Here is a 25,435-nt window from a genome sequence, read left to right on the forward strand (position 1 = left end):
GTTCAATCCAAAAGAAGATGAAGAGACATGTGAATTTTGATAAGAAGGAAAAAGAGGAGATGAAGAAAACAAATCTTCATGTCTCATGTGATCAGAAGTGAACATCGACCGAACCACATTGGAATTATGATTCCTCAAAGTGGAGTTTCCTTGGATGGGAACAAATCCACGATGGTTCATTCTATGATCATTACCGTAAGAGTTGAAAATATTTGTGATTGGAGACATTTTCGAAAGATAAATTGTATTTTACATCGCTTGCTTATGTATCCTTTTTATATAAGCCTGCGTTAATGCAATAAGCTATAAAAACGTTTAAGAGGAAATTAGTTTTAAGATACGAAGGAAATAAATCTACTTGAGGTTACCTTTGATTGGATTGTATTATCTTAAGAAGTAAAAAATCCTTAATTATTCATTTGTTTTTCCAAAAATACCTCTATTTTTATGGTAATATTTATATGGCAGAAACAAAAAGTTGATTTGTTGTCATTTACCTGGATTCGGTTGTTGAAAATGTGTATAATAAGAACAAAAATGTGGATAATACTCAAATTTGAATTTATTATGTTAACATTTTTAATTTTACTTTAGGATATAGTAATTCATGCGCAGGAGGATATCTGTTGAGTGTTGACGTTTGTCATCTATCTTAATTTTGTTTTGTGATTTGGTTACATAATAATGGTGATAAATCATAAAAACATACATATATTTCCAATAACTCTTTTCGTTAATTAAATTTAATATATAATTTAAAGTTTGCATGGTGGAGTGATTTGCATTGAAAGCTTACACTTTTAAATTTATAATCAAGCATTATATAAATGACTCAATCTAATAACATAGATTTTGTTTTTTCCATTAATAAGATATATCATATTAAGGAAATGAGAGGGACACTTAACAAATTTGGTAATAGAAACATATCTCCTTAATTTAGGGATAATTAGAAACACTAGTCAAAACTAGCTAGAAAATCTATAGATTCACAAATGCAGTTATACTTCTTGATTTGAATGAAAAAGTCGCCAGAAATAAACATTTCCATTTCTTATTTCCATAAAATACTTATAGTTTTTGATAAGATGAAAATAATCTTCTAAAAAATTACTTTATAAATAACACGTTACATAGTGGTTTGTACAAGCATAATCATATGTCATCATCCAACTTCCAACCCTTAAAATGCATGGGGTTGACAAAAAAAAAGAGATCTGTTCAAAAGATATCCCGTTAATTTGCAGATATAAACATTAGATATTATTTATCGTCTTACAAAATCTGGAAAAAAAAATTCCATATCAATTTGTATAAAAGGTTAAGAAACCTATTCCCTAACATTTAGATTCGATGTTTAGCCAGCTCTTTTAAGGTCAGTTCTTTGATGTTATTTTTATAAACTCTTTTCCAACCGATTGGACAACCAATCATGGAATTCTCTTTCAATTTAACGTGTCGTTGGAAAAAAAAAAAATTCCAATGCAAACATTAGACATATCTCTTGATCCCGTGCTTAATTAGACCACGTCAAACTCCTTGTCTACCTTTCTAGACAAAGATATTGTGTCCGGTTTTTAGAAGGGTTTTGGAGGCTCAAATGGAACTTGAATAACCCGTATATATATGCATGACAAGAGAATAGGTCACAAAGTAATAGGGAGAAAGCAATGAACAAGAAAAGGAAGTAACCCATTCTCATGCATATATACGGGTCTAGATTTTGTCCTTAGATAGGAACAAAAAATGTGTCCAAAGCCTCTTGGACCTGGTTTCTATTTGTACTTAAATTTGGTATGTTCTTGCTTCACTAGATTTAATTTGTGTCACTGTGTGCCAGACCAATAAGCCATATAAATTCCTTGTATGAGCCATGAAGTTTAGGTGTAGGTAGGATTCCTTTTAAGTCCTAGTTGAGCTACATTTTCTAATTTAGGTCCGATTCAGTCTCACATAGTTGTCTATCATTTGAGAAGCAAGTACTACAAGACTTGGTCAATATTAATGTAGGGCAGGCGGGCTAGGCTAGGTCTATGACCACCATGTAGTTTTTATAGACTACATATTTAGTCTTAGGCCCATAATTTTGGTTTGTGGTCTCACACTCTGATTATCTTGTCTGATGGATGGATTTGTGATTGCATTTTGCTGTTTTCTGATGGTATACTTTTTTCAGATGCGAAGCTGATCAATATTTATGATCCAAATTGCAAAGTTTGCAATAAGAAGAAACTTACTCTGGATGCAATGATGTCTCATTTTCATGCAGCTAGCGTTTTGATTTCTAGGTGTGGAATGATATCCATCTGCATCTGGAGTTTTATGAACTAATTGTGGGAGTTGACACTGATATGTCTGAGTTGTGTCATTCACCATTATAGAGAAGAAGGTTTAAGGATACATGCTCATTGTTTCTTATATTATCATTTCAAACTTATTTGCATCTGGTGCAATTATCTCTTGTTTGTTTACAACACACAATAATAATTAGCTAAACAATTGAGCTCATGTAAAATATATTTTGTTGTCTTCCCTACATTTTTTTGTAACTTTTTTAAACTAAATAAAGCTTATGTAAGCAAGATAAAAAATAATACCGAATTGAGATCATGCAAAAAAGTTTTTTTTTTTTTCGCCATTTTTGTACCTCATATTTTCAAAATAAGCTGTTGACAAAAAGAAAAAAGAAAAAAAAAACCCTGAAGTGAAGTAAAATCTATTAAGCTCATATACGCATGTCATAAACAATGTAGGTTCTAGCTTGTTTGATTTTTTTAGTGACAATAAAAAGAAAAGTTTCAAGAACACCACACTATCAATTGATTTTGATTAAGATGAAAAAGAGAAGAAGGAGATCTTTTTTATTTTTAAGAAAAAGAGGAAGAAAGAGAGTTGCTCATATACACACACAGACACACAGACACACATATATATATATATATATGTATGAATCTCTACTTGTTAGGAAATTCTTATTACATGGACTTGTGGTTATTTTCATAATATTGGATTTCTTATGTGTGTGCTTCAACAGATTGAACCAGATATACTTTCTTAAATTTTCGCAAAAAAAAAAAGAAATACTTTCTTAATTGTGAAGAAATTACATTTTGTTTCTCAAGAAAAAATCTGTTAATTAATTAGCTACATTTTTCGACCAAAAAGTAAATAATTAGCTACATTTTAAAATGAAATTTTTTTTACTTATCAGTTTCTGCCAAATAAGGTGCACACATACATATATGTTACTTGTTGGATGTCATCTTTACAAAAAGAAGAAAAAAGTAGAGGTCCAACAATTTCGTGAACTTGATGACCATATATGCTACAAATAATCGTACCAACAAATAGTTTGGCCAACTTTGATGGCCTCAGTTTCATTCCAAATGTTTGTCCATCATTTTGCTTCCACTCACGATGAATTCTTTAACTAAAATATTGATTAAAAATTATATTAGTATAGATATATACTACTATAGTAGTTTAATTAATATATTTGCTTTAAAATAATTTAATTTACATTTTAAAATGCTTATAAATAGCTAATAAGTAAAAAAAAGGCTTAAAACCCTGGAAACATGTGAATGGGTGTCTGTATTTTCAGTAGAAAAGTTAAGAAGCATTTAATGGTTTTCTCAAAAAAAAAAAAAAACTAAACAAAATCAACTTCTAAAAATTAAAAAATCCAATACTAAATTCCAAAATCACTTACAAGAATCTCCATCCATTCAAGAACTAAATCATCACTTCTTGTTTCAAAATAGTGCATTTTATTGTTTCTTCAGGTTCTTTGATCCTAATGATGTTTTTTTAATCCACAGTTATGTTATAAAGGTTAAAATTACGTTCAATTACTTAAAAACAAAATTGATATAAAGTTAAGAGAAATACGACCTGCCCATATGATCTAACCTACCCAAGTTATCAAATTTATCGGAAAGTCCCGAAAACTTGTCTTTCTAGTTGTGTCGGCCAAATGCATCCCAACTAATACGATCACAAGTTTACTTTGAATTTCTCTTTCTCATCTTCCAGAAGATTTCTTTCTTTTTTTTTTTTTTATCATTGACCAAAATGATTGATCTGTCATATATATGGTTGGGCTCAAGCTTTTGATCACATATGCAGCTTTGGACTAGAATGTATGTCAAGGTTCGGACTAGACTATGTCCGAAACCTATTAGATCCAAAATTATACCAACTTAGTTTCTAATATAACAGTACTTCATCACTTCGATTTTATTATAATATATGGTATTATCGACATGGTAGTTTTTTGGAATTCCACCTTAAAAACCAAAAATATTTGGATTAAAAAAATATATTATTTAAAATTCATCAAATTAAATATCGTGAATCCGTGCAGTATAATTTCTTACCCAACAAATTCATTTAACCTCATATTCCGATTAAGTATGACTCTTTATCCGGTTTTTCAATATTTATGATAGTGACTATATGTCTTTCCATCAAAAAAGTGAAAAAGTATGCGAAATGCAGTTGTTTAAGTATAGATTTTCATGATTCATAGTATGTTTTTCAAGAAATCAAATCAAAACTATTTTCGGCACGTATTCTTCTTTTTCCATCATGTAAAATATCTTTTTTTTTTGTGAACAATAAATTTGAAAATTTAACCCAAAGTTTTTTTAAACCATAAAATACTCCGTGTAAAGAAATGAATAACAGATACAATTGGTAACTTCAGTAGTTTCCATCATGCTAAACTGAACATTATAGTCGCAAGCCGGCTCCAACCCAAAAAGATATGTTTTTTTTTTCTTTTCAATATATCATATACAAAATGGAGTTTATGTAATGATAAGTCTTAGTGTTGGTCTGTTTGATCAAAATCATAAATCGAATTCATTAGAAGCTTAAAACTATCACTCAAAACTGCGCATCCCTTATATTTTTAGTGCACCAAGTTACATAAATGTGGGAAAGAATCTTTAAAGGTTTCATCACTATCTAACATATATCAGGAAAATGCCGAAAGTGGAGAAGATAGGGACCCTTTTTTTTGCAATTTGTATATCATAACGATCTTTGATCTTATCATATTAGAAATTATGAATATTGTTTACCAATGACGAAATTTTAAGTGTTTTTAGTTTCATATACATATAAGGGATGACACGTGCGATATAAATATATTACTAATTCAAAGTTATTTGTCTTGTGTTGTCTTATGAGAAAACAAATTAAGGATTCACGTAAAACTAAGGCTTCTCAAATTATTTGAAGGCCTTGCGCAATTTTTGTTTTTAACATATTTTAATGTGTGAATTGTTTTATATATAACTAAGGTCTATATACATGCGTTTTCAAATATTTCTTAGATTAATTTATTTTTATAGAATCAGTGCTTAATATAAATCAAGTTTAAAAGACTGACTATACTTGTCGGATGACATGTATTTGGTGTTGTTGTTGTTGTTGTTGTTGTATGATTATTTCAAATTTTGCTTCTTCTCCTTTAAAACTTATAAGTTAGCTAGGTAAATGCATAAATCAAATACATTACATTTCGCAGAAATCTAATTCTCGTACCAGACTAAATACGTGGGCCCCCACGAACACTGTTGAAGTTTCTGATCGTCATTTTCCACTAAAATGATACAACTGGTGGACATATATCGAGTCTTCATGTGTGTCAGTGCGTATAAATATACTATGAAAGACACTAAATCGATACAATCATCTATTCTAATATTCATCACAAGAAAATACAAAAAAAAAAGAGAAGAAACACTCAACATGGTTCATGGTCATAGTTCACCCGGGTCGGATCCAAAGCCGACCCATATGAACAAATTCGCTTGCGGGTGTGCGATTGTTGCTTCCATCATTTCAATCATCTTTGGATATGGTAAATCATATGCTAATATATTTAAATCGATGAATTTATTGTCCACGTCTTGTTTCTTGTTTGTCTAAAATTCTGATTGATTCTTCTGTCTTTCGTTATTGTGTTTGTCATTAGATACGGGAGTTATGAGCGGAGCTCAGATCTTTATAAGAAAAGATCTGAAAATAAACGATACTAAGATCGAAGTTTTGATGGGAATCTTGAATCTCTGTGCTCTCGTCGGATCTTTAACGGCGGGAAAAACTTCTGACGTCATCGGTCGACGTTACACCATTGCTCTCTCCTCCATGATATTCTTAGTGGGCTCTGTTCTTATGGGCTATGGACCAAACTACGCCGTTTTGATGATCGGAAGATGTATCGCCGGAGTTGGTGTAGGGTTTGCTCTAATGATAGCTCCGGTTTACTCAGCCGAGATATCCTCTGCTTCACATAGAGGCTTTCTCACTTCTCTCCCTGAGCTTTGTATTAGTGTCGGGATTTTACTAGGCTACGTCTCGAATTACTGTTTCGGGAAATTGACATTGAAACTCGGTTGGAGATTGATGCTTGGAATCGCCGCGATTCCTTCTTTGATCTTGACGTTCGGGATCTTGAAAATGCCTGAATCTCCGAGGTGGCTTGTGATGCAAGGTAGGTTAGAAGAGGCCAAGAAAATAATGGTTTTGGTATCAAACACCGAAGAAGAAGCTGAAGAACGCTTCAGAGACATGTTAACCGCTGCGGAAATAGACGATGATAAAACGGTGAAAGCGGTTGGCGGTAGCGTGAAGAAGAAGAAGAATCACCAAGGCAAAAGTGTATGGAGAGAGATGTTGATAAAACCTAGACCTGCGGTGCGTTTGATTTTGATCGCAGCCGTGGGGATACATTTTTTCGAGCATGCTACAGGGATCGAAGCGGTCGTGTTGTACAGCCCGAGGATTTTCGAGAAAGCCGGAGTAATGTCAAAAGACAAGCTTTTACTCGCAACGGTCGGTGTAGGTTTAACAAAGGCCGTTTTCATAATAATAGCTACTTTCTTGCTTGACAAGTTAGGTCGAAGAAAGCTTCTCTTGACAAGCACGGGTGGTATGGTTTTAGCGTTGATAAGTTTAGCAGTTAGTCTGACGATGGTTCAGCGTTTTGGGCGGTTAGAGTGGGCGTTGCGATCGAGCATCGTCTCTACGTACGCGTTTGTAGCGTTTTTCTCGATCGGGCTTGGGCCAATCACGTGGGTGTACAGCTCGGAGATATTCCCGTTGAGACTTAGGGCTCAGGGAGCGAGCATAGGCGTTGCGGTTAATAGGATCATGAACGCGACGATCTCGATGAGTTTTCTGTCGATAACAAAGGCGATCACGACGGGCGGTGCGTTCTTCTTGTTCGCTGCAATGGCCGTGGCGGCATGGTGGTTCTTCTTCTTTATGTTGCCGGAGACGAAAGGATTGCCATTGGAGGAGATGGAGAAGCTTTTTGGTGGTGGTGATCCATCGGAACGGACTAGAGATTCAAAATAAGAGAGTCAAAAATTAGACTTGATTAATTATCAATGTTATAGAATAATTTGGGTTATATTTTTTTTCTTGGTTAACGTGATTTGGCATATGTATAAGGTGTGATTTTGTAAGCAGGTGACTCGGAGTCTCGTTTCGTCGTTGAATATATTGTTTCCGAAATTTAAATTTGATATGTTGTTTGTGTTTGCGTGAAATTTATGTATTCTTTTAATGTACGTAAATGTGAAGTATTGCTATTGAGAAATGAGAAAAGAGTACGTAGTGGTAAAAATTTGAACATACTGGAAATCTAGTGCCTGATTTTATCTAGATTTTGCGGATTGTACATATAAAAATATTATATGTTATGATATGTGTCGAATGAAAAAATAAGTGGTTCATCATATTATTAGAGCACACATAAAATGTCCAACACAAACCCTAAACGGCTAAACCCTATTATCCAATAGGGCTGGGCAAATATCCGTTATATTTGCTTCGATCCGTTATCCGTCTCGATTCGATCTGAAAAATCCGGATATCCGTAATTTTATGGAGCAAAGCAAATACTAAAATTTAAAAATAGAGCAAATCACAAATAGTAAAAAAAATTAAGACGGATATCCGCTCCGCTTTGGTATAAATATATATATATATAGATAGATAATAATTCATATAGAGTGTATAATTATTATATATAAATGTAATGTTTGTGAATTTTTTGTTTATAAATTTGATATTATAAATATTAAAACTTAATAAGTTAAGAAAAAAAATTATTTTTTTAAAGAAAATATTGTCATTTTTAACTAAATTTTGATTTTTAAAATTTTTATTTTAAATATATTATTATTTAAATATTTTTATGGGGCGGATCGGATATCCAACAAATATTTAGAAATTTAGCGGATATCCGGAAAATGGATATCCGGATAGTTACGGAGCGGATACGGATCGAAAACATGATTATCCGGACGGAACGGAGCGGTCCTCAAAATTCAGGATATCCGCTTCGCACCCAGTCCTATCCAATATGAGTAATGAGTTCACAAACCATGTAATCATGTAATTAGGGTTTTACCAGGGTTTTTACCAACAATATATATATATAGTATTTTAATGAACATCAATGACGTAATTTTGGGGGTTGCAATTTGCGCAACTCGCTTTCCTTCTTTTATGAATATCAATCTAAATCTTTTTTGTTCTTGGTGACAATTAAAATTCCTTCCTCTTTCTTTTTCATTTATTCGTTGAATAAAAGTATAAAACTCCTATGAGCCATCTTCTTTAGCTTTAGCTTTTATGTCAATAAGCTTTTCTTTTCTTGAGCCTGAAATCTTCTTGTTTTGAATCAACTAAATCATGTACATTAGAGAATTCCTCTCTAAAGTTCTTAAAAATATTAAATTATTTTTAAAAAAAAAAATTATAAACAGTAAAGAGATAGAAAAAACGCCAACCAAAATGATGGAAAGAGAAAATGATGGACAATTTATGGTCCAAGTTTGGAGAGAGAATCAGTCACAATTTTTTTTAACCGAACACCAATGAGCGCTTTACGCCTAACCGAAAAAACTCTCTAAAAATTGCTCCTTAAATTCCTTCTGCAAAGATCGTTTTTTATGTACATTTTTTTTTTGTTTTACCCCATAATTGCTAAGAAACACAATCCTAAAATCCTTAAAAAAGTTTGGACCTGGTCTTACACATTTGAGTCCAATTGCTGTAAAATATATATATATATATATATATATATATATATATATATATATATTTACTAGTCTAAGATTACCAAGTTTATAGAATAGGCCAAGTTGGTCTGTTGACTAGTGTTGAATCAAGCATGAAGAAAGCAATAAACTATAGAAAAAGATCGCAATTAAGGTAAACACCCTTTTAGGTTTTCTTTATTGATTGTGTGAATGATCAATTACATATCCCTAAGTCTGTATTTATAACCTAAAAAACTAACTCCCAAACCCACTAGAAAAAGGAAATCCTAAGTCTAGCCTTCGGCCCGTTACATTCCTTAGCTCGCTTTAGCAGGGCCCCTTAAGAATATTTTTGTCACCAAGAAACAACAATCTCCACCTTGACAAAAAACCTCCATAAAGTCACCTTCAAACTCCAATCACTTCGGGGAGATTTCAGGTTCTTCAGCATTTGAAGACATGGAGCAGATCCAAGCAATGCTTGAACTTTTCCACAATAACGGGCTTGGTCAACATATCAGCTGCATTCTCTGACGTGTGCACCTTCTCCAACAAGACTTCTCCAGATGCAGACAACTCTCTGATCTTGTGAAATCTGACATGAATGTGCTTCGTCCTTGCATGATACACCGGATTCCTAGCCAGAGATAATGCACTCTGACTATCGCCGTGAAGTAGAACTCCACCTTGATCAACACCCAATTCTGTCACAAGTCCCTTAACCCAAAGTGCTTCCTTAACTGCCTCTCCTATTGCCATATACTCAGCTTCGGTGGTAGACATAGCAACAACATACTGTAGCACAGATCTCCAACAAATAGGACCTCCTGCAAGAGTAAAAACGTACCATGTAGAAGATCTTATGTTGTCTAGATCACCAGCATAATCTGAATCCATGTATCCCACAACTGAGCCACTCTCTTGACCACCAAACATAAGCCCAAGATCACTTGTACTCTTTAAGTATCTGAAAATCCATTTGACGGCTTTCCAGTGTTCTCTTCCAGGATTGGACATGTACTTGCTCACTTGACTAACTGCTTGTGCTAAATCAGGTCTAGTGCACACCATAGCATACATCAAGCAACCAACTGCACTTGCATAAGGAACTTTCGACATATCTCTGATCTCTTGATCAGACTTAGGACACTGCATCGCTGAAAGTGAGAAATGCATTGCCAAAAGTGTAGACACTATCTTTGCATCTTTCATGTCAAACCTGTCTACAATCTTCTGAATATAGTTCTTTTGAGAAAGCCATAATCTCCTTGAGCTTCTTTCTCTGCGAATTTCCATCCCAATGATCTTCTTTGCAGCACCAAGATCCTTCATATCAAACTCATTCTTCAACAACTCTTTCAGCTTATCAATATCCTCCATATCTTTCACAGCAATGAGCATATCATCAACATAAAGCAGTAGGTATATGGAAGAATGGTCGTCCAGATACCTTAAATAGACGCAGCAATCATACTCACAACTTCTGTAGCCAATCTTCACCATGTAAGAGTCAAAACATTTGTACCATTGCCTAGGAGCTTGCTTCAGTCCATACAAAGACTTCTTAAGTCTGCACACAAGCTTCTCCTCTCCTGGTTTCACAAACCCTTCTGGTTGCTCCATATAAATCTCTTCGTCCAGATCTCCATGAAGAAATGCTGTCTTTACATCCATCTGATCAAGATGAAATCCCAGCTCGCTACTAAACCCAGCACAGCTCGAATAGAAGTGTGCCTAAATACTGGGGAGAATATTTCGTCATAATCAACCCCTTTCTTCTGTGAGTAACCCTTTACCACCAACCTTGCCTTGTACTTCACTGGTTCCTTCTCAGACATCCCAGGTTTTACAATGAAAACCCACTTGCATCCTATTGCCTTCTTGCCTTTTGGTAAAGGCGTTAGATCTCATGTTTGATTCCTGTCAAGGCTCTCATTCTCTTCTGTCATAGCTCCAATCCAGAAATCTTTTTCGAGACTTGAGATAGCCTCTCTAAAGTTTGCTGGATCACCTGAACCAACCATCAGAGCATAATTCGCCATGTCTTCAAACCCTAATCTTTCAGGCGGCTTAATGATGCGTCTTGGTCTTTGAAGTGCCAAACTCTCCTCTGTTTTTCTATGTTGAACGTCCTGCTCTACCTCAACAGGTTGCTCATCACGTTCTGCTGCTTGTCTAGGTTCACTAGACTCATCCTGTGATGTAGCAGAATCCGTTCCAGTCTCAATGATCACATGCACTCGTTCTGATCTCGCATGCTGCACCATATATTGCTCATCAAAGACCACATCTCGACTGCACACCCTCTTCTTATCAACAGGATCATATAACTTGAAGCCTTTCACTCCTTTTCCAAAACCCAGAAATATGCACTTCTTGGATTTTGAATCCAGTTTAGATCTTTCGTCACTTGGAACTAGCATGTAAGCTGGACATCCAAATATCTTCAAGTTTGACAGATCAACATCTGTCCCAGTCCAAATATCTTCAGCGACTTTCCCTTCTAAGGAACTCTTAGGCGACCTGTTGATGAGGTAGACTGACATGTTTACTGCCTCTGCCCAGAACTGCTTAGGAAGTCCTGCATTCAACCTCAAAACCTTGCCTTCTCTGCAATTGTCCGGTTCATCCTCTCACTGACACCGTTTTGCTGAGGCATTTTCTTGACAGTGAAGTGTATTTGAATGCCATGCTCCTCACAGAACTTCTGAAACTCCCCGTCAGTATACTCTGTGCCATTATCTGATCTTAGATACTTAACCTTTCTCTCCACCTGGTTTCTACTTCAGCCTTCCAAACCTTGAAGTTTGCAAAAATTTCAGATTTCTGCTTCATAAAGTACACCCAAACCTTCTTGGAGAAATCATCAATGAAGATGACAAAGTACCTAAATCCTCCCAATGACTGTTCCCGAGTTGGACCCCAGACATCAGAATGGAAATAGTTTAAAAGACCTTTTGTCGTGTGTTGTCCTGTCTTGAATAAAACTTTAGACTGCTTTCCCATCACACAGAACTTGCAGAAGTCCATTTTGTAACTCTTTAACCCGTCCAGAAGACCCCTCTTATGGAGTTCAAGCAACCCATGCTCTCCTATATGCCCCAGACGCATATGCCAAAGAGCTGTGCAATCGGATTCAGACACAGCAGCTGCAGCTCCACCTACAACTATACTCCATAACATCTTATAGATGTTCCCAGCTGTCAACTTTCCTTTAATCACCACCAAAGAACCCTTACAGACCTTCAACACGTCTTCATATTCATCACCTCTGAGTCTGAATCCATTTCTTTGAAGAGTCCCCAAAGAGATCAAATTTTTCTTCACTCCTGGAACATGCCTAACATCAGTCAATGTTCTGATGATGCCATCATGCATACGAAACTTGATCTCTCCAGTACCAACAACACCACATGACATGTCGTTTGCCAACTGAACAGATCCCATATTCCCAGCCCTGTACGTCTCAAACCATTCTCTGTGAGGAGTCATATGGAATGATGCACCTGTATCTAGGATCCACGAGTCTGTGTGATTACCAGATGTCACAGCCAACAAATCGCCTATACTGTCTTCTGAATCCTCCTTCTGAACTGCGTTTGCAGAACCAGATCCACCGTTCTGTTTCTTGTTCGGACAATCCCTTCGAGAATGGCATTTCTGACCACAACCAAAGCACATCAAGTTCTTTCCTGGTTTAGACTTCGACTTGTCCCTTTTACTTCCATCCTGCTTCTTTTCCTGCCTTCCTCGTTGCTGGTTGCTACTCACGTACAAACCATCACTTTGAGACTTGTCGCCCATGGTAGTGTTCTGCCGCCTTTCCCAATGAGATTGCAGCGAACTACAAATCGTCTCCAGCGATATAGTCGTTTTATCGACTGTAATAGCTGTCACCAACGTCTCGAACTGAGGAAGAAGAGAACACAGCAGAATCATGGCTTTATCCTCGTCCTCAATTTTCACATCCACACGCGTAAGATCTCCAATGATTTTGTTGAAATTGTTAATATGAGCAATAAGATCGCCTGATTCCGCCATCTTGAGCCCAAATAACTTCTGTTTCAGATACAGCTTGCTGGATAACGATTTTGACATGTACATCTTCTCCAACTTGTCCCACATCTCTTTGTAAGTCGTGATGTTAATCACTTGATTTGTAATATCGTCGGAGAAACAAAGTCGAATCGTTGAAACAGCTTGATCCTGCATATCATCCCAATCATCCTGCTCGATCTTGTCCGGTTTCTTCTCTAACAACGCCTTCTTCATACCCTGCTGCGTCAGCAGATCCTTGACTCGACTTTGCCATAACCCAAAATTTTCCTTCCCATCGAATCTAGGTATATCGAACTTGAGAGAGTTTCCTTTCGTCATGATAATTCGCGGAAAACCTTGAGCTCTGATACCACTTGTTGTGAATCAAGCACGAAGAAAACAATAAACTATAGAAAAGATCGCAATTGAGGTAAACACCCTTTTAGGTTTTCTTTATTGATTGTGTGAATGATCAATTACAAATCCCTAAATCTGTATTTATAACCTCAAAAACGGACTCTCAAACCCATTAGAAAAAAGAAATCCTAAGTCTAACCTTCGGTTTGTTATATTCCTTACTTCACTCTACCAGAGCCCTTAAGAATATTTTTGTCACAAAAAAACAACAACTAGTGAGTCGTCGACTGTCGAGTCCTTCAAAATATACGGAATTACCCTATTTCCCCTAATTCTGTAATGGAAATGATAAAGTTGTGTTAACTCTAGTTTTGCCTATCGGTTTAACCGGATTCGGTTACAAGCTGGTTTGGTACTTAGTTTAGGTCATTCTCGGGTTAGACAATTCAAATGGGCTTATGAAGATGGACCTCGGTTTCTAATAGGCCCAAGTTTAAGTTCGTTACAAGGTTGTTGTACGGAGCAAAACAGAGGAATTAAAGTGGAGAGAGAGGGAGACAGAGAATTCATCTTCTTCGTAGAGACTTTCTTGGAGCCTAATTTCTTCTTCTCCTTGTAACCTAGTTTCTTCTTCTTCGTGTAACCTAGTTTCTTCTTCTTCTTCTTGAGATTAGACTCTGTAACAAGAGAATTCGATCAGCTTGTACGACTTGGACCGAGGGTAAAAGTAATTGGGGACCGAACCTCACAAGTGCTAGTAGATTCTTGCACCCTGAATTAGATTCTTGTTATATCTGTGTCCAGTCCCTTTTAATATTGATAAAAAAAGTTTTTTTTTTGTATGTGGGAAATTGCATTGCTCACCAGCTGTTTGTGAAAATTCATGTGTGAAGACAAAGACTGTTTTGTGTTTCTCTGTTACTTTATGTTTTTTTTTTTCAGATAAATCATCTTTATTATAATGCAAAATATTACAAAACTAAAATCAAGAATCTGAGTACAACAAATACATTATCTTTCTGACTAATTGTATTTCGTGATCGTTATTTCAGTTATGAAGCAGCGGAACAAGCTCAAGAGTTGCTTTCTTGCTGACAATGACCGATCCGGTTTCTTCCAAGTCGATGTCTTTCACAGTCTTCCCTTCAGGCAATCCCCAGTCGAAGAAGTAGAGCAGATTCAATAGTCCCATTTCCACGTTTGCGATTCCCATCATCATCCCTGGACAGATTCTCCGGCCAGAACCAAATGGTAAAAGCTCAAAGTTTAGTCCTTTGTAATCTATGGAACTATCGACAAACCTTTCAGGATTAAACTCATCTGGGTTTGTCCAGAGTTTTGGATCGCGTGCGATCGAGTTAACGTTGATGACCATCTGGGTTTTAGCGGGTATGTCATAGCCTTGGATCTTGATGTCAGACATTGTCTCTCTTTGAAGCAAAAGTGGAGCTGCTGGATGTAATCTGAATGTTTCCTTGACCACGAGCTTGAAGTAGTGAAGCTCGGTGAGATCATCTTCTGTGATTCTCTCCTTGTTGTCCCCGAGTGATGTCCGAATCTCTTCTTGTACTTTCTTCATCACTCTCGGGTTTCGGATCAACTCTGTCATAGCCCAGGCTAGAGTGACGGCGCTTGTGTTCACTCCTGCAAGAAATATGTCCTGAAATATTCACAGAACGCTTAAGTTCAGTTTAGAGTCTCAAAATGACAAAGGTGTTGAAGTCTAGAGTAAGATTTTTTTACCGAGATGATTCCTTTGAAATGATCTGTGGTGAGCTTGAATGAGTCTCCATCTTTCTCTTGCTTCTTCATCACATCAACCATCACATCAACGACATCAGGGGTCTCTGATACTCTTCTTCCGGGATTAAGATGTTCGTCGAGCACATCTTGGAAGAAAGTGTCTAGTTCAGAGAAAACATTGTTCAATGTCTTGTTCTTGCCGGAAATCTGGTCGATAAGCCAACCAACTCCAGGGAAGAAATCAGAGAACGCAAAACCATCGATGAGCAACTCAAACTTGTGAACTAGATCTGCAACGTTGTGCTCATCGATGAACTTGCACTTGTGGATATCGATTCCAAACGCGAGCCTACACACGATGCTCGCGACGAGCGTGAAAAGTTCCTTCTTCAGATTCACCGGAGATCCTGTCAGAGCCGACTCCGTCAGTTTCTTGACCAAAAAGACGTTCTCTTCCTCTCTGATATACCTGAAAGACTTCAGCTTTTTCGCGTTCAAGAACTCTATAACCGCGAGCTTCCTTAACGCTTTCCAGTCCTCACCATAAGGCGCGAATCCAATGTCTTTGAAGTTGTAAGAAAGCATTTTGGTGGCTACCGTCTCTGGTCGGCTGCAACATTCATGATCGTGGGTCTTGAGAGCTTCCTCTGCTCCTTCTCTCGATGAGATCACGACCACGGGAACGTATCCGAAACGGAGAAGCATCACTGGTCCGAACGTCTGAGAGAGATTTCGAAAACATGTGTGAGTCAACTCTTTGACGTTGTGTAAGTTTCCTATGATTGGAAGCTTCTGCGGGCCTGGAGGAAGCTTCCATCTTTTGAGCTTTTTAGAGAAGATTGATAAGGAAACTAAGAAAATGGGTAAGAGAGAGAGGAAACAGAGCAAGATTGACATTGTTTGCTGCTGCGAAAGAGAACTGTCAGGTTTTGAATGTTTTATGATTATATCACAAGCAAAACAGCTTGTATATATACTACATACACAGTTGTGCTTGAGGACCACCAAAAAAAGATAAGAATTAGGTGGCACACCGTCTAGAAGGATGACTAATATTCATGACTAATATTCATGATCAAGACACTGAATGGTGATTAATAATAATCAGAAATAGAAGGAACATTAAATTCTTTTTGTTACTAAATTATCACCATTCAGTGTCTTAATCACTGAATATTAGTCATGAATATTAGTCACATTATGAATATTAGTCATGAATATTAAAGGATATCTAATTCTGATTCCTCTCGTTGAATATTACTAATATTAGTCATGACTGAATGGTGATTAATAATAATCAGAAATATTCTTTAATATTCTTCAATATTCTTTAATATTCAGAAATATCCTTTAATATTCTTTAATATCCTTTAATATTCTTTAATATTCTTTAGTCATGAATATTACTAATATTAGTCATGACTGAATGGTGATTAATAATAATCAGAAATAGGATGAATATTAGTCACATTATGAATATTAGTCATGAATATTAAAGGATATCTAATGGTGATTAATAATAATCAGAAATATGCGTGATTAGGGAAAGTGATTAAACTTCCAGAAGGATGACTTGTTTCCCCTTGTCAAAGGATGAATTTTTTTTTAGAGTGTTAAATAAAGGATGAATTTTTTCTTTAGTGTTTTCTGATGTGTAAATGTGGACTCTTAAATGCCAAAAATATATATATAGAAAGGGAAGTTAGGTCAGAATTCCCTTTCTGTTTTCATTTTGTTTAAAGAAAATATTTGAAACATCAGATCGTTAATCCGTTTCTTGTCGATCAAGTTAAATCTTGGTTCCATTCGTTGTGCAGTCACTGACTATTTGTTTCATTATCATCGCATACTTATGATCATCCGCATATCTAATTCTTTTATAGTCACATTTAATCACTTTCCGTAAATTGTTTTTTTTAAAGAAATTGTGTGTTGGTAGGTTGTAATTTTGGTGTAAGAAATTACCCAAACATGTTTAATGAAATACAAGGCATACAATTTTTTACCTAGCTAAGAGAGAAAAGATTGCCAATGAACATATACGAACACAGTATTTTTGCCATGGCTTGTGAAGATTATGATTAATTTGAATGCTGACATACATAGGGGAACAAGTGCGGAAGACATTGAATTCGTTGAACAAAAAAAAAGAAGACATTGAATTCTTATTCAGTTCAGAAATTACATTATTTATAAATAATATTTGGTCCAAATGGTCAAAAGGCAATTTCTTTGCATTTCTGTCTATGATAAAACTATGGGAAGAACAAAGAAAGTTCACCTAATCGAGCTAATCCAATTCGATCAGGGTTAATAAGAGGTTTTAATAGATAAGTAGTTGGGGACCCGCGCGATACGCGGGTTTGCGAGGTCCATGAAGCTGAGTACTTAATTTTTCTTTTGTATAATATCAAAATGTTAATGTATTATAGAAACTTTTAATTTTGGAAGAGAGTCATCAAATTGGTTAGTTGGATAATTGTATTTTTTTTAAAAAATTCATTAATTCTGCAAACATCATTATTATTTTGTATTTTATTTGTTTTATGTTTGATTTTCGATAATGAGGACAATCATTAATAGGGAAAGGAAAAGTAAACTAAAATGTCATTTAAAAATAATTAAATAAACCATTTAAACAGTAAAACTCTAAACCTTAAAAAAAGAAACTATTGTTTCCTTACATTTTGAAAGACGGTTTTGTATACAACGTTCAAAGTCTTGGTTTGTGGCTGATCCATTGTATTCGTTATCAGAATCTTCAAACCAGCTCTTGAAGTAACACGTGATATATCCACATAAAGTTGTCCATGGGAAAATATTGGTTTTCGTAAATACAGGCCCCTTTTGCAAAGTCTGTCCTTGACTTTTATTGATAGTCATTGCATAGGCGATAGCTACCGAAAATTGTTTACGCCTCATTCTAAAAGGAAATCTTGTCTTTGTGGGAGAAACAAACATTTGTGGGATCAAGACCTTTTGACCAGTATATTCTCCAGTTATGTGGCTAGCTTGAATAACATATTTGGCCAACTGTGTTACCAAGAGTCTTGTTCCATTGTATAAACCACCTTTAAGGTCAATATTCCAAAGCAACATAATAGGTGTCCCTATTTTCAATTTCAATTCATGGTTTGGCAATCCTGAGATCTTAATACTATTAAGATATTCTTGTGTGTAAACTTTCTCGTCAATCTTGCCCTTATCAGAAGTATCGATGCTGTCCGAGCTTAAATATGTATGTTTCTCAGCTAGAAAAATGTTTTACGAAGTTCAGTTGATCACATTATAAAGCTAATGTGTAAGATCGTATGTGTAAAGCGTTAAATATGTTTACCTTTTATTTCTGACAACATGTATTTGTTTATTAATCCCACGTCTGCATTTCTTGGGCTAAGAATTGCTCTATCTTGAAAAAATTTTGGATCTCTTTCCGATCTGTATGAATCACCATACACTTCTCTTACTATCTCTTTAAAAGGATCAGCACATTCTTTTATCAGTAAATCGTCAGGGATTTCAATCTCAGCTTCATCGTTGTCAGTCAAAATAATTTTGCTGTCTCCTACATCTAAAATCCCCTTTGAAAAGGCCTCTAGCTCATTAACGCGATCACCTCCAGCACCATTTTAAGGCCTCATATTCTTGGTTAGTTCTAAAACTGTACAACTGTCCCATAAAGTAGGAGAATTTATGGTAGCCATAAGAGTTTGGGTGCTATTACCTCCTACAATAACATGCAATATTTGCCTGAAATCTCCTCCAAATACAATGATTTCCCACCAAAAACGTCATCATTTTTGAGTATATCATGCATACTTCTTGATTGTAAACTAAAACTAAAAATAATTAAAAACAATTATTTAATATATATATAATAAAATAAAGTAAATCCCAAAAAGAAAACACCATCTAAAATAATATATATATATATATATATATATATATATATATATTTACTATTGAACTCACAAATCAATTGAATTAAGACAAAATCGAATTTTTCGTCTTTACATAATTGTTTCTCTTCTTCTTCTTTTTTATCTTTTAGTTTTTTATTTTTTTTATTTTTTTTTTATTTCTTAATCGTCTTCCATCTTTATCTCTCATTCTTCTCTCACGTTTTCTTCTTAGTTTTCTTTCATTTTCTTATATTTATTTTTCTTTCTCCTCTTCATTCTATATCTCTTTTGTTACTTCTTATTCTTTAAGTTTTTTTTTTGTCTTATCTTCTTCTTGTTTTCTGTTTTCCTCATCTTCTTCTTATTTTATTTCTTCTTCTTCTTCATCATCGCCTTTGTCTTCTTCTTTCTCTCCAACTTTATATTCTTCTTATTTTCCTTCATTTATTTATATCAATCAAATATATGTACTTGAAAACTTTAACTATTTCTCTCTCCTCATCCATGTGTCCATCCCTCTTTCAATATTTATCTCTCATTCTCTCCTTTCCTCCTCGTCCTAAATTTATATATGTCATATGATTTAGATAACTACATTTAAAATAAGAAGTATTTCGAAAATAAAAAATAAGAACACAAAAAATATGAGCTAACATAGATTGAATATCATGTACCTATAAGGTTAACTCTCTACCATTTATCTTTCTCTCTCTGTCTTTCTCTTTTTCTCCCTCTCTCTCTCTCTCTCTTTCTCTCTCTCACACTCTCTCTCTCCATCGACATGTCTCTGAAGCATCTATATGTCTCTGAAAGCTTTAACTCAATTTCTCTCTGTCTCACCCTTTCTCTCCAAATTCATCACTCATTTCCCCTTCTTATTCTTTAACATTTTTCGTCTTGTCATAATTTTTCTTATTATGATTTTTTTTTTCCTTTTTTCGGTCTTCTTCTTCGTCTTTTCCTTCTTCTTTATCATCGACGTCAATTTTCTTGTTCCTTATCTTTTCTTTCCTCTTCTTCATCGTCTACAACTTCTATTTCATTACTCTCTTCTGATTTGTCTTCTTCTTCTTCTTCCTCTTTTATTTTGTTCTATTCTTCTTCCTATTCTTTATCTTTTGGTTTAGTTATTCTTCGTATTTTTCTTATTCTTTTTCAGTTTTTATTCGTCTTCTTCTTCAATTTCCAATTTTAAGGATTTTGCCTTCTTTTTCTGCCCCAATTTATTCATCTTATTTTTTCTCATATTTTCCTTCTTCTTCTTCATCATCTTTGACTTGTACTTTTTTTCTTGATCTTCTTTTTCTCATATTTTCCTTCTTCTTCTTCTTCATCGTATTTGACTTGTACTTTTTTTCTTATTCCTCTTATATATCTTTCGTTTTTCTTATTCCTCACCCTATTATTTCATCTTCATCATTGTCTTTGACTTCTGCTTCATCATCTTTGTATTCTCTCAGTTCTTCTTCTTTTTAAATTTTTATTAGCCTTCTTTATTCTCTACTTCTTATTCCTCTTTGGTCTTCATCAAACTCTTCTTCTTCTGGTTTTTCTTGATCTCTTTCTCATCCTCACCTACTTCATTTTCTCATTTCTTCTTTTTTTTTTTTATTTTGTTTTCTTCCGGTTTTCTTCTTTAACTAAAACATTCTTTTTTATATCGTTATTCTTCTTCACTATTTCGTGTTCTCATATGCTTTTTTTATTCTCAATGGTTTTATTCAAATTCATCTTTTTTTAGTTTTTATCATTAACTACATCTTCTTCTTTATACTTATACTTCTAATTATAAGAATTATAGGTGAATAAACGTAAGAGCAATATATATGATTTATTAGGAAAACTATTTGTATGTCTTTTTTAACAAGAAATAAAAAATTATGAATGGGTTAAAATAAGAACAATATATAAATTATTAATAGCAAAAACTTATTAGGAATCTGTTTAATTGTTTATTTTTATTGATGGTAACTAAATTTAGAAAGTACATTAGGGAAAACAATTAAAATCCAAACACAACAACAAATCAAAGAAAATTGTTAAAATAAGATAATTAAGGAAAATTAATCAAAGACAATGCAAGGAATTGACGAAACTTATACTAAAAAATATTGAATGGATCTCCAAACATAAAAAGGATTCATCATAGAAGCTGCACGTAACAAAGCAGTGTACATCATAAGAAGAAATGAGTGGGAACCCATTGACTTTCCTTATAGATAGCTTCAACATACTCAGTATCATCATGCATTAAACTCAAAGCATAACATGCATCTTTGAAAGTACGATGGACAACACCATTAATTGTTCTTATATCCATCTAAAAACATGGATCGCGAATGACATGCGATGAAACCCTCAAGTAGTAGGCTTCGCCAGCGTTAGAGTTACAGTTGGCTATAATACTTGGTCTGGAGTTACCGCAAAGACGGGGGTGCCATTGATGTTTTTATGATCCCAACCCCAATGGATCGAAAATTCAAAATACATATACGATATGGTTTTAGGATAGTCCTAATTACACTTTAACGAACCTGTAAATTTATCGTTGTAAACATCACAGAAAAATGTTCATCTTCTGTAAAAACGATTTGAGATGGAGGCAGATGTTACGGCAAAATCTGAGGATCACGGAGGGAAAGATTGCTGGTCGCTATAGAAAATTCATAAAAATTTTGAAGGAAAGAACTATTAGGCAATGGATTTACATAAGAAGAAAGTCTAGAAGCAGAAAAAAATATTTAAAGCACAAACTAAAATAAACAAACATGAATTTTTATTTACTTGACGATTTTATTGTAAAGCGGGAGATAAAATATTCAATTAGCAAAGTATGAACTATAAGAGTAGGTTGTCATTATGAAAATACATAAATAATATATATATATATATATCAATTTTTTTAAAAAAGATATGGATTTATTTTTTAAAAAGATGCTAAACCTTACAAGACGGATGTTGTATGTAAGAAAACATGAAGACCGAGAGGAGTATATATAGCACGATGGATACGGTAGGGTTTAGATTAATACTGACTTTGATATCGATGGCCCATAATTGAGGAAAAAAACACATCACGGATATTTCCCCATAAGATTAATGATTGACCTATCATAATAAATTAAAACGCCATATAATATTTTTTAATAATGACACATATGACAGTTGCTGTGGAGACAACACATCAGATGTTGTGCGGGGAGACAGAGAGAAATTGAGTTAAAGCATTCCGGAACATATAGATGCTTCATGAACATGTCGATGGAGAGAGAGAGTGTGAGGGAGATAAATAGAGAGAGAGAGAGAGAGAGAGAGAGAGAGAGAAAGAGAGAGAGAGAGAGAGAGAGGAGAAAGAGAAATGGTAGAGAGAGTTAACCTTATAGGTATATTATAGGTTCAATAGTAAATATATATATATATATATTTTTAAATTTAGATGGTGTTTACTTTTTGGATTTGCTTTATTTTATTATGTATATATTAAATAATTGTTTTTAATTATTTTTAGTTTTAGTTTACAACATTGAAACCTCTATGCCCACACAACAACAAATTAACAACAATATAAAACCCAGAAAATAAAATAGAAAATTAAAAGAATGCGAGAAAAGAAAAATAATCACTATAGAAATCACCAAAAAAAAATATGGGAGACTATGCCACAGAAACAAAATTCACCGGCTTAATAAAGTACAAAACCGATTTACTTTGAGAATGAGCGTAGAGTTGACCTTCGAGAAGGGTGAGTTAGTTGTTGTAGGTGAAAAACATATGTAGGCTAACGATATATATAGTGTAAGATAAATGTTTTAGGGTTTTTTTTAATTTTTTTCGGTGGCCCATTTTACAAATTCGATGAATTAAATGAAATCGATAGCCCATTAACTAATAGTATCGATAGCCCATTAAAATCATATTAACCATAGTGACACTTAGGATTAATAATAATCCAATTAGAATTAAGAAAAATGACATGTATATATGACACATAAGCAAATCGCTCTGGAGTTGACACGTAAGAATTTTGACTTTGCAACTAATAGTATAGATTTTGTATTTACCTCTAATTTCTGACGTATTCAAAAACTATTGTTTTTATTAATAAAAAAATCATTAGTGAACTTTTCTGCGTCTTGTGCGCAGGCTAATATAATATTTAATTTGATTGTTTGAAAATCTAATAATAGTTTAGATTTATTTATTTTTTATTCTTTATTTTTGAGTATATTTGTATATTACATTTTCTTGCATTTTAATGTTTGAAGACATGATCGTGAAAACAGTGTAGAAGATAATAGATAAAACATATTAGTAGCCAAATAATTTAATTTAAATAGTTTTAAAATATTTTGATAATTGTTTTATGTATTTTAGACGTAGTTTTTTGAAGTACCGTATGAACTTATTCGATTTTGATCACTGTTCTATGTATTTTAGACTTAGTTTTTTGAACTATTATACAAACTTATTCGAAGAAAAAAAGAGAGGTTAAACAATTTAGAAGAGTGTGAGAGAATTAGAAAGAAGTCGTACATATTTATAGTAAAATATATGAAGTCGAAAACCCTAATCTAAACATCACAAATACCGTCATTCCATTAGACTATTTATTGATTTTTATTTTTTGTTAGATTTTTACTAAATTTTGGTTTATAAAATTTTATAAACGGTTTGATTGACAATAGAATGAAATATTAAACTATAATAATTTAAAGCGGTTAGTTTTAAGTTATTTTAACACATCATCATATAAGAACCAATAAAAAATAACATGTAATTAAAAATGGGGTTAAATAGCCTTTTGCAGCTAAAACTCATTCTGGAGATGACACGTAAACAAAACATTATGAAATTCGTTGTAGATTCGACACATAAGAAAATCACTATACAAATAAGCGACATTCCATTAGTTATAAATGATTTTTTTTAACGATATTCCATTAGTTAGATATATAGATTCTTTTTTTTTACTTTTTTATTAGATTTTTTAAAAACAAATTATAAAATTTTAGAAAAGGTTTGATTTGATAACAAAATTAAACATTAAACCATAATAATTCAGAGTAGTTTGTTTAAGTTATTTTTAACACATCATCACATAAGAACCAATAAAAAATGACACGTAATAGCTAAATGAGGTAAAAATGTATTTTTTTCAGCCGAAATTTATTATGGCGATGACACGTAAGCGAAACACTGTAAAATTTGCTATAAGCACGACACATCAGCAAATTACTACACAAATAAGTATATAGATTATATATACATACGTTAAGAAGGATAACCATTTCCAAACCTGAAAATGAAAAAAAGAAATGAAACGAAAATATTTACCAAATGGAAAATGATAGATTTGTAACATTTTTTCAATTGGAAAATGAATAATAGGAAAATCTGAAGAAGGAAAAAAAATTCACAAATCTTTGTTCAAACCAAAAAGGAAAAACTGAAAAAAAAATTGAAAATCTTATGAACAAATGACAAAGTATATGTGAGAAAAAAAAGGAAAACAATCTATGTTTTTTTTTGCATTTTAAATTAAAATTATAAATATTTTCAATGATTTCCCTATTGATTTTACCCTATATTTTACTTATACATTTTGGGAATGTTGATATTTTGTTTTTAATATAAAATGGAGGTGTCTGTAGTAGCTATATTCCTTTAAACTATATTAGCCTAACCTAAGCACCTAACCATTTTTTATGCTCACACTTGTCTAGACCCTAGCTAGAGTTACACAAGCAAAACATAAATTGCATGTATATTAAATTAGCGATAGATGTATAGACAAAGTTGTATTGATGTTTAACACCTTAAAATCATTATCCAAAGCGACCTCGTCCTCGCCACCATTTTCTATCACACCTTCGGTTTGGGTACACAACGTGTTAGCACCCCATTTTCTATCACAGGCTACATTTCGAAGCCTCTCGAGCCATGTACAGTACCAATACGACAATACCTCGACGAAAACGTGTTAGAATCACATACAACATATACATGTTCACAATGTCTTTCCACAACTAAGTTCAACATTTGGACGTCGATGGCATATATAGTGGCCAACAGTACCTTATCTACATTAGATGCTGAAATCTTGATTTAGTATAGGTTTTTCCATTGCGAAGAAGAAACCCCAAATTTAGAAAGGAAAACATCCCTAACTAAAATTTGGGAAAGAAGATATCACAAATAAAATTATGTTTTCATAAAACGATTCGTTTGATTTCGTGTTTGATCTGGTTAATATTAGACACTATTTTACATTTGATAAAAACGTTAGACTTTTAAAAACCAAAAAATGTCAGTATTTTTTAAAAAATATTA

At 33.7% G+C, this 25,435-nt stretch overlaps 2 protein-coding genes across 2 annotated transcripts; one reads left to right on the forward strand and one right to left on the reverse strand.

Annotated features, from left to right (window-relative positions):
- Positions 1 to 5,730: 5,730 nt before the first annotated feature.
- LOC18026239 (probable polyol transporter 3) lies at positions 5,731 to 7,522 on the forward strand. Its single transcript, XM_006409082.2, has 2 exons — positions 5,731 to 5,872; positions 5,987 to 7,522. The coding sequence occupies exons 1-2, from the start codon at positions 5,761 to 5,763 to the stop codon at positions 7,369 to 7,371; spliced, it is 1,497 nt and encodes a 498-aa protein (XP_006409145.1). The 5' UTR covers positions 5,731 to 5,760; the 3' UTR covers positions 7,372 to 7,522.
- A 6,907-nt stretch (positions 7,523 to 14,429) lies between these two features.
- On the reverse strand, positions 14,430 to 16,124 carry LOC18026240 (cytochrome P450 71B7). The gene is made up of 2 exons (XM_006409083.2): positions 15,204 to 16,124; positions 14,430 to 15,120 (listed from the first exon to the last, which is right to left on the reverse strand). The coding sequence occupies exons 1-2, from the start codon at positions 16,098 to 16,100 to the stop codon at positions 14,509 to 14,511; spliced, it is 1,509 nt and encodes a 502-aa protein (XP_006409146.1). The 5' UTR covers positions 16,101 to 16,124; the 3' UTR covers positions 14,430 to 14,508.
- Between the last annotated feature and the right edge of the window lie 9,311 nt (positions 16,125 to 25,435).

This window comes from Eutrema salsugineum, unplaced genomic scaffold, assembly GCF_000478725.1.
Source record: "Eutrema salsugineum unplaced genomic scaffold, Eutsalg1_0 scaffold_11, whole genome shotgun sequence".
Classification (NCBI taxonomy): domain Eukaryota; kingdom Viridiplantae; phylum Streptophyta; class Magnoliopsida; order Brassicales; family Brassicaceae; genus Eutrema; species Eutrema salsugineum.

What these genes read in the sequence shown, in the direction of transcription:
- LOC18026239 (XM_006409082.2), top strand. Translation starts at nt 5,761, where the DNA reads ATGGTTCATGGTCATAGTTCACCCGGGTCGGATCCAAAGCCGACCCAT. An exon ending in TTCAATCATCTTTGGATATG is followed by an intron (nt 5,873 to 5,986) that starts GTAAATCATATG and finishes GTTTGTCATTAG; the next exon opens with ATACGGGAGTTATGAGCGGA.
- LOC18026240 (XM_006409083.2), bottom strand. Translation starts at nt 16,100, where the DNA reads ATGTCAATCTTGCTCTGTTTCCTCTCTCTCTTACCCATTTTCTTAGTT. An exon ending in ATTTCAAAGGAATCATCTCG is followed by an intron (nt 15,121 to 15,203) that starts GTAAAAAAATCT and finishes TGAATATTTCAG; the next exon opens with GACATATTTCTTGCAGGAGT.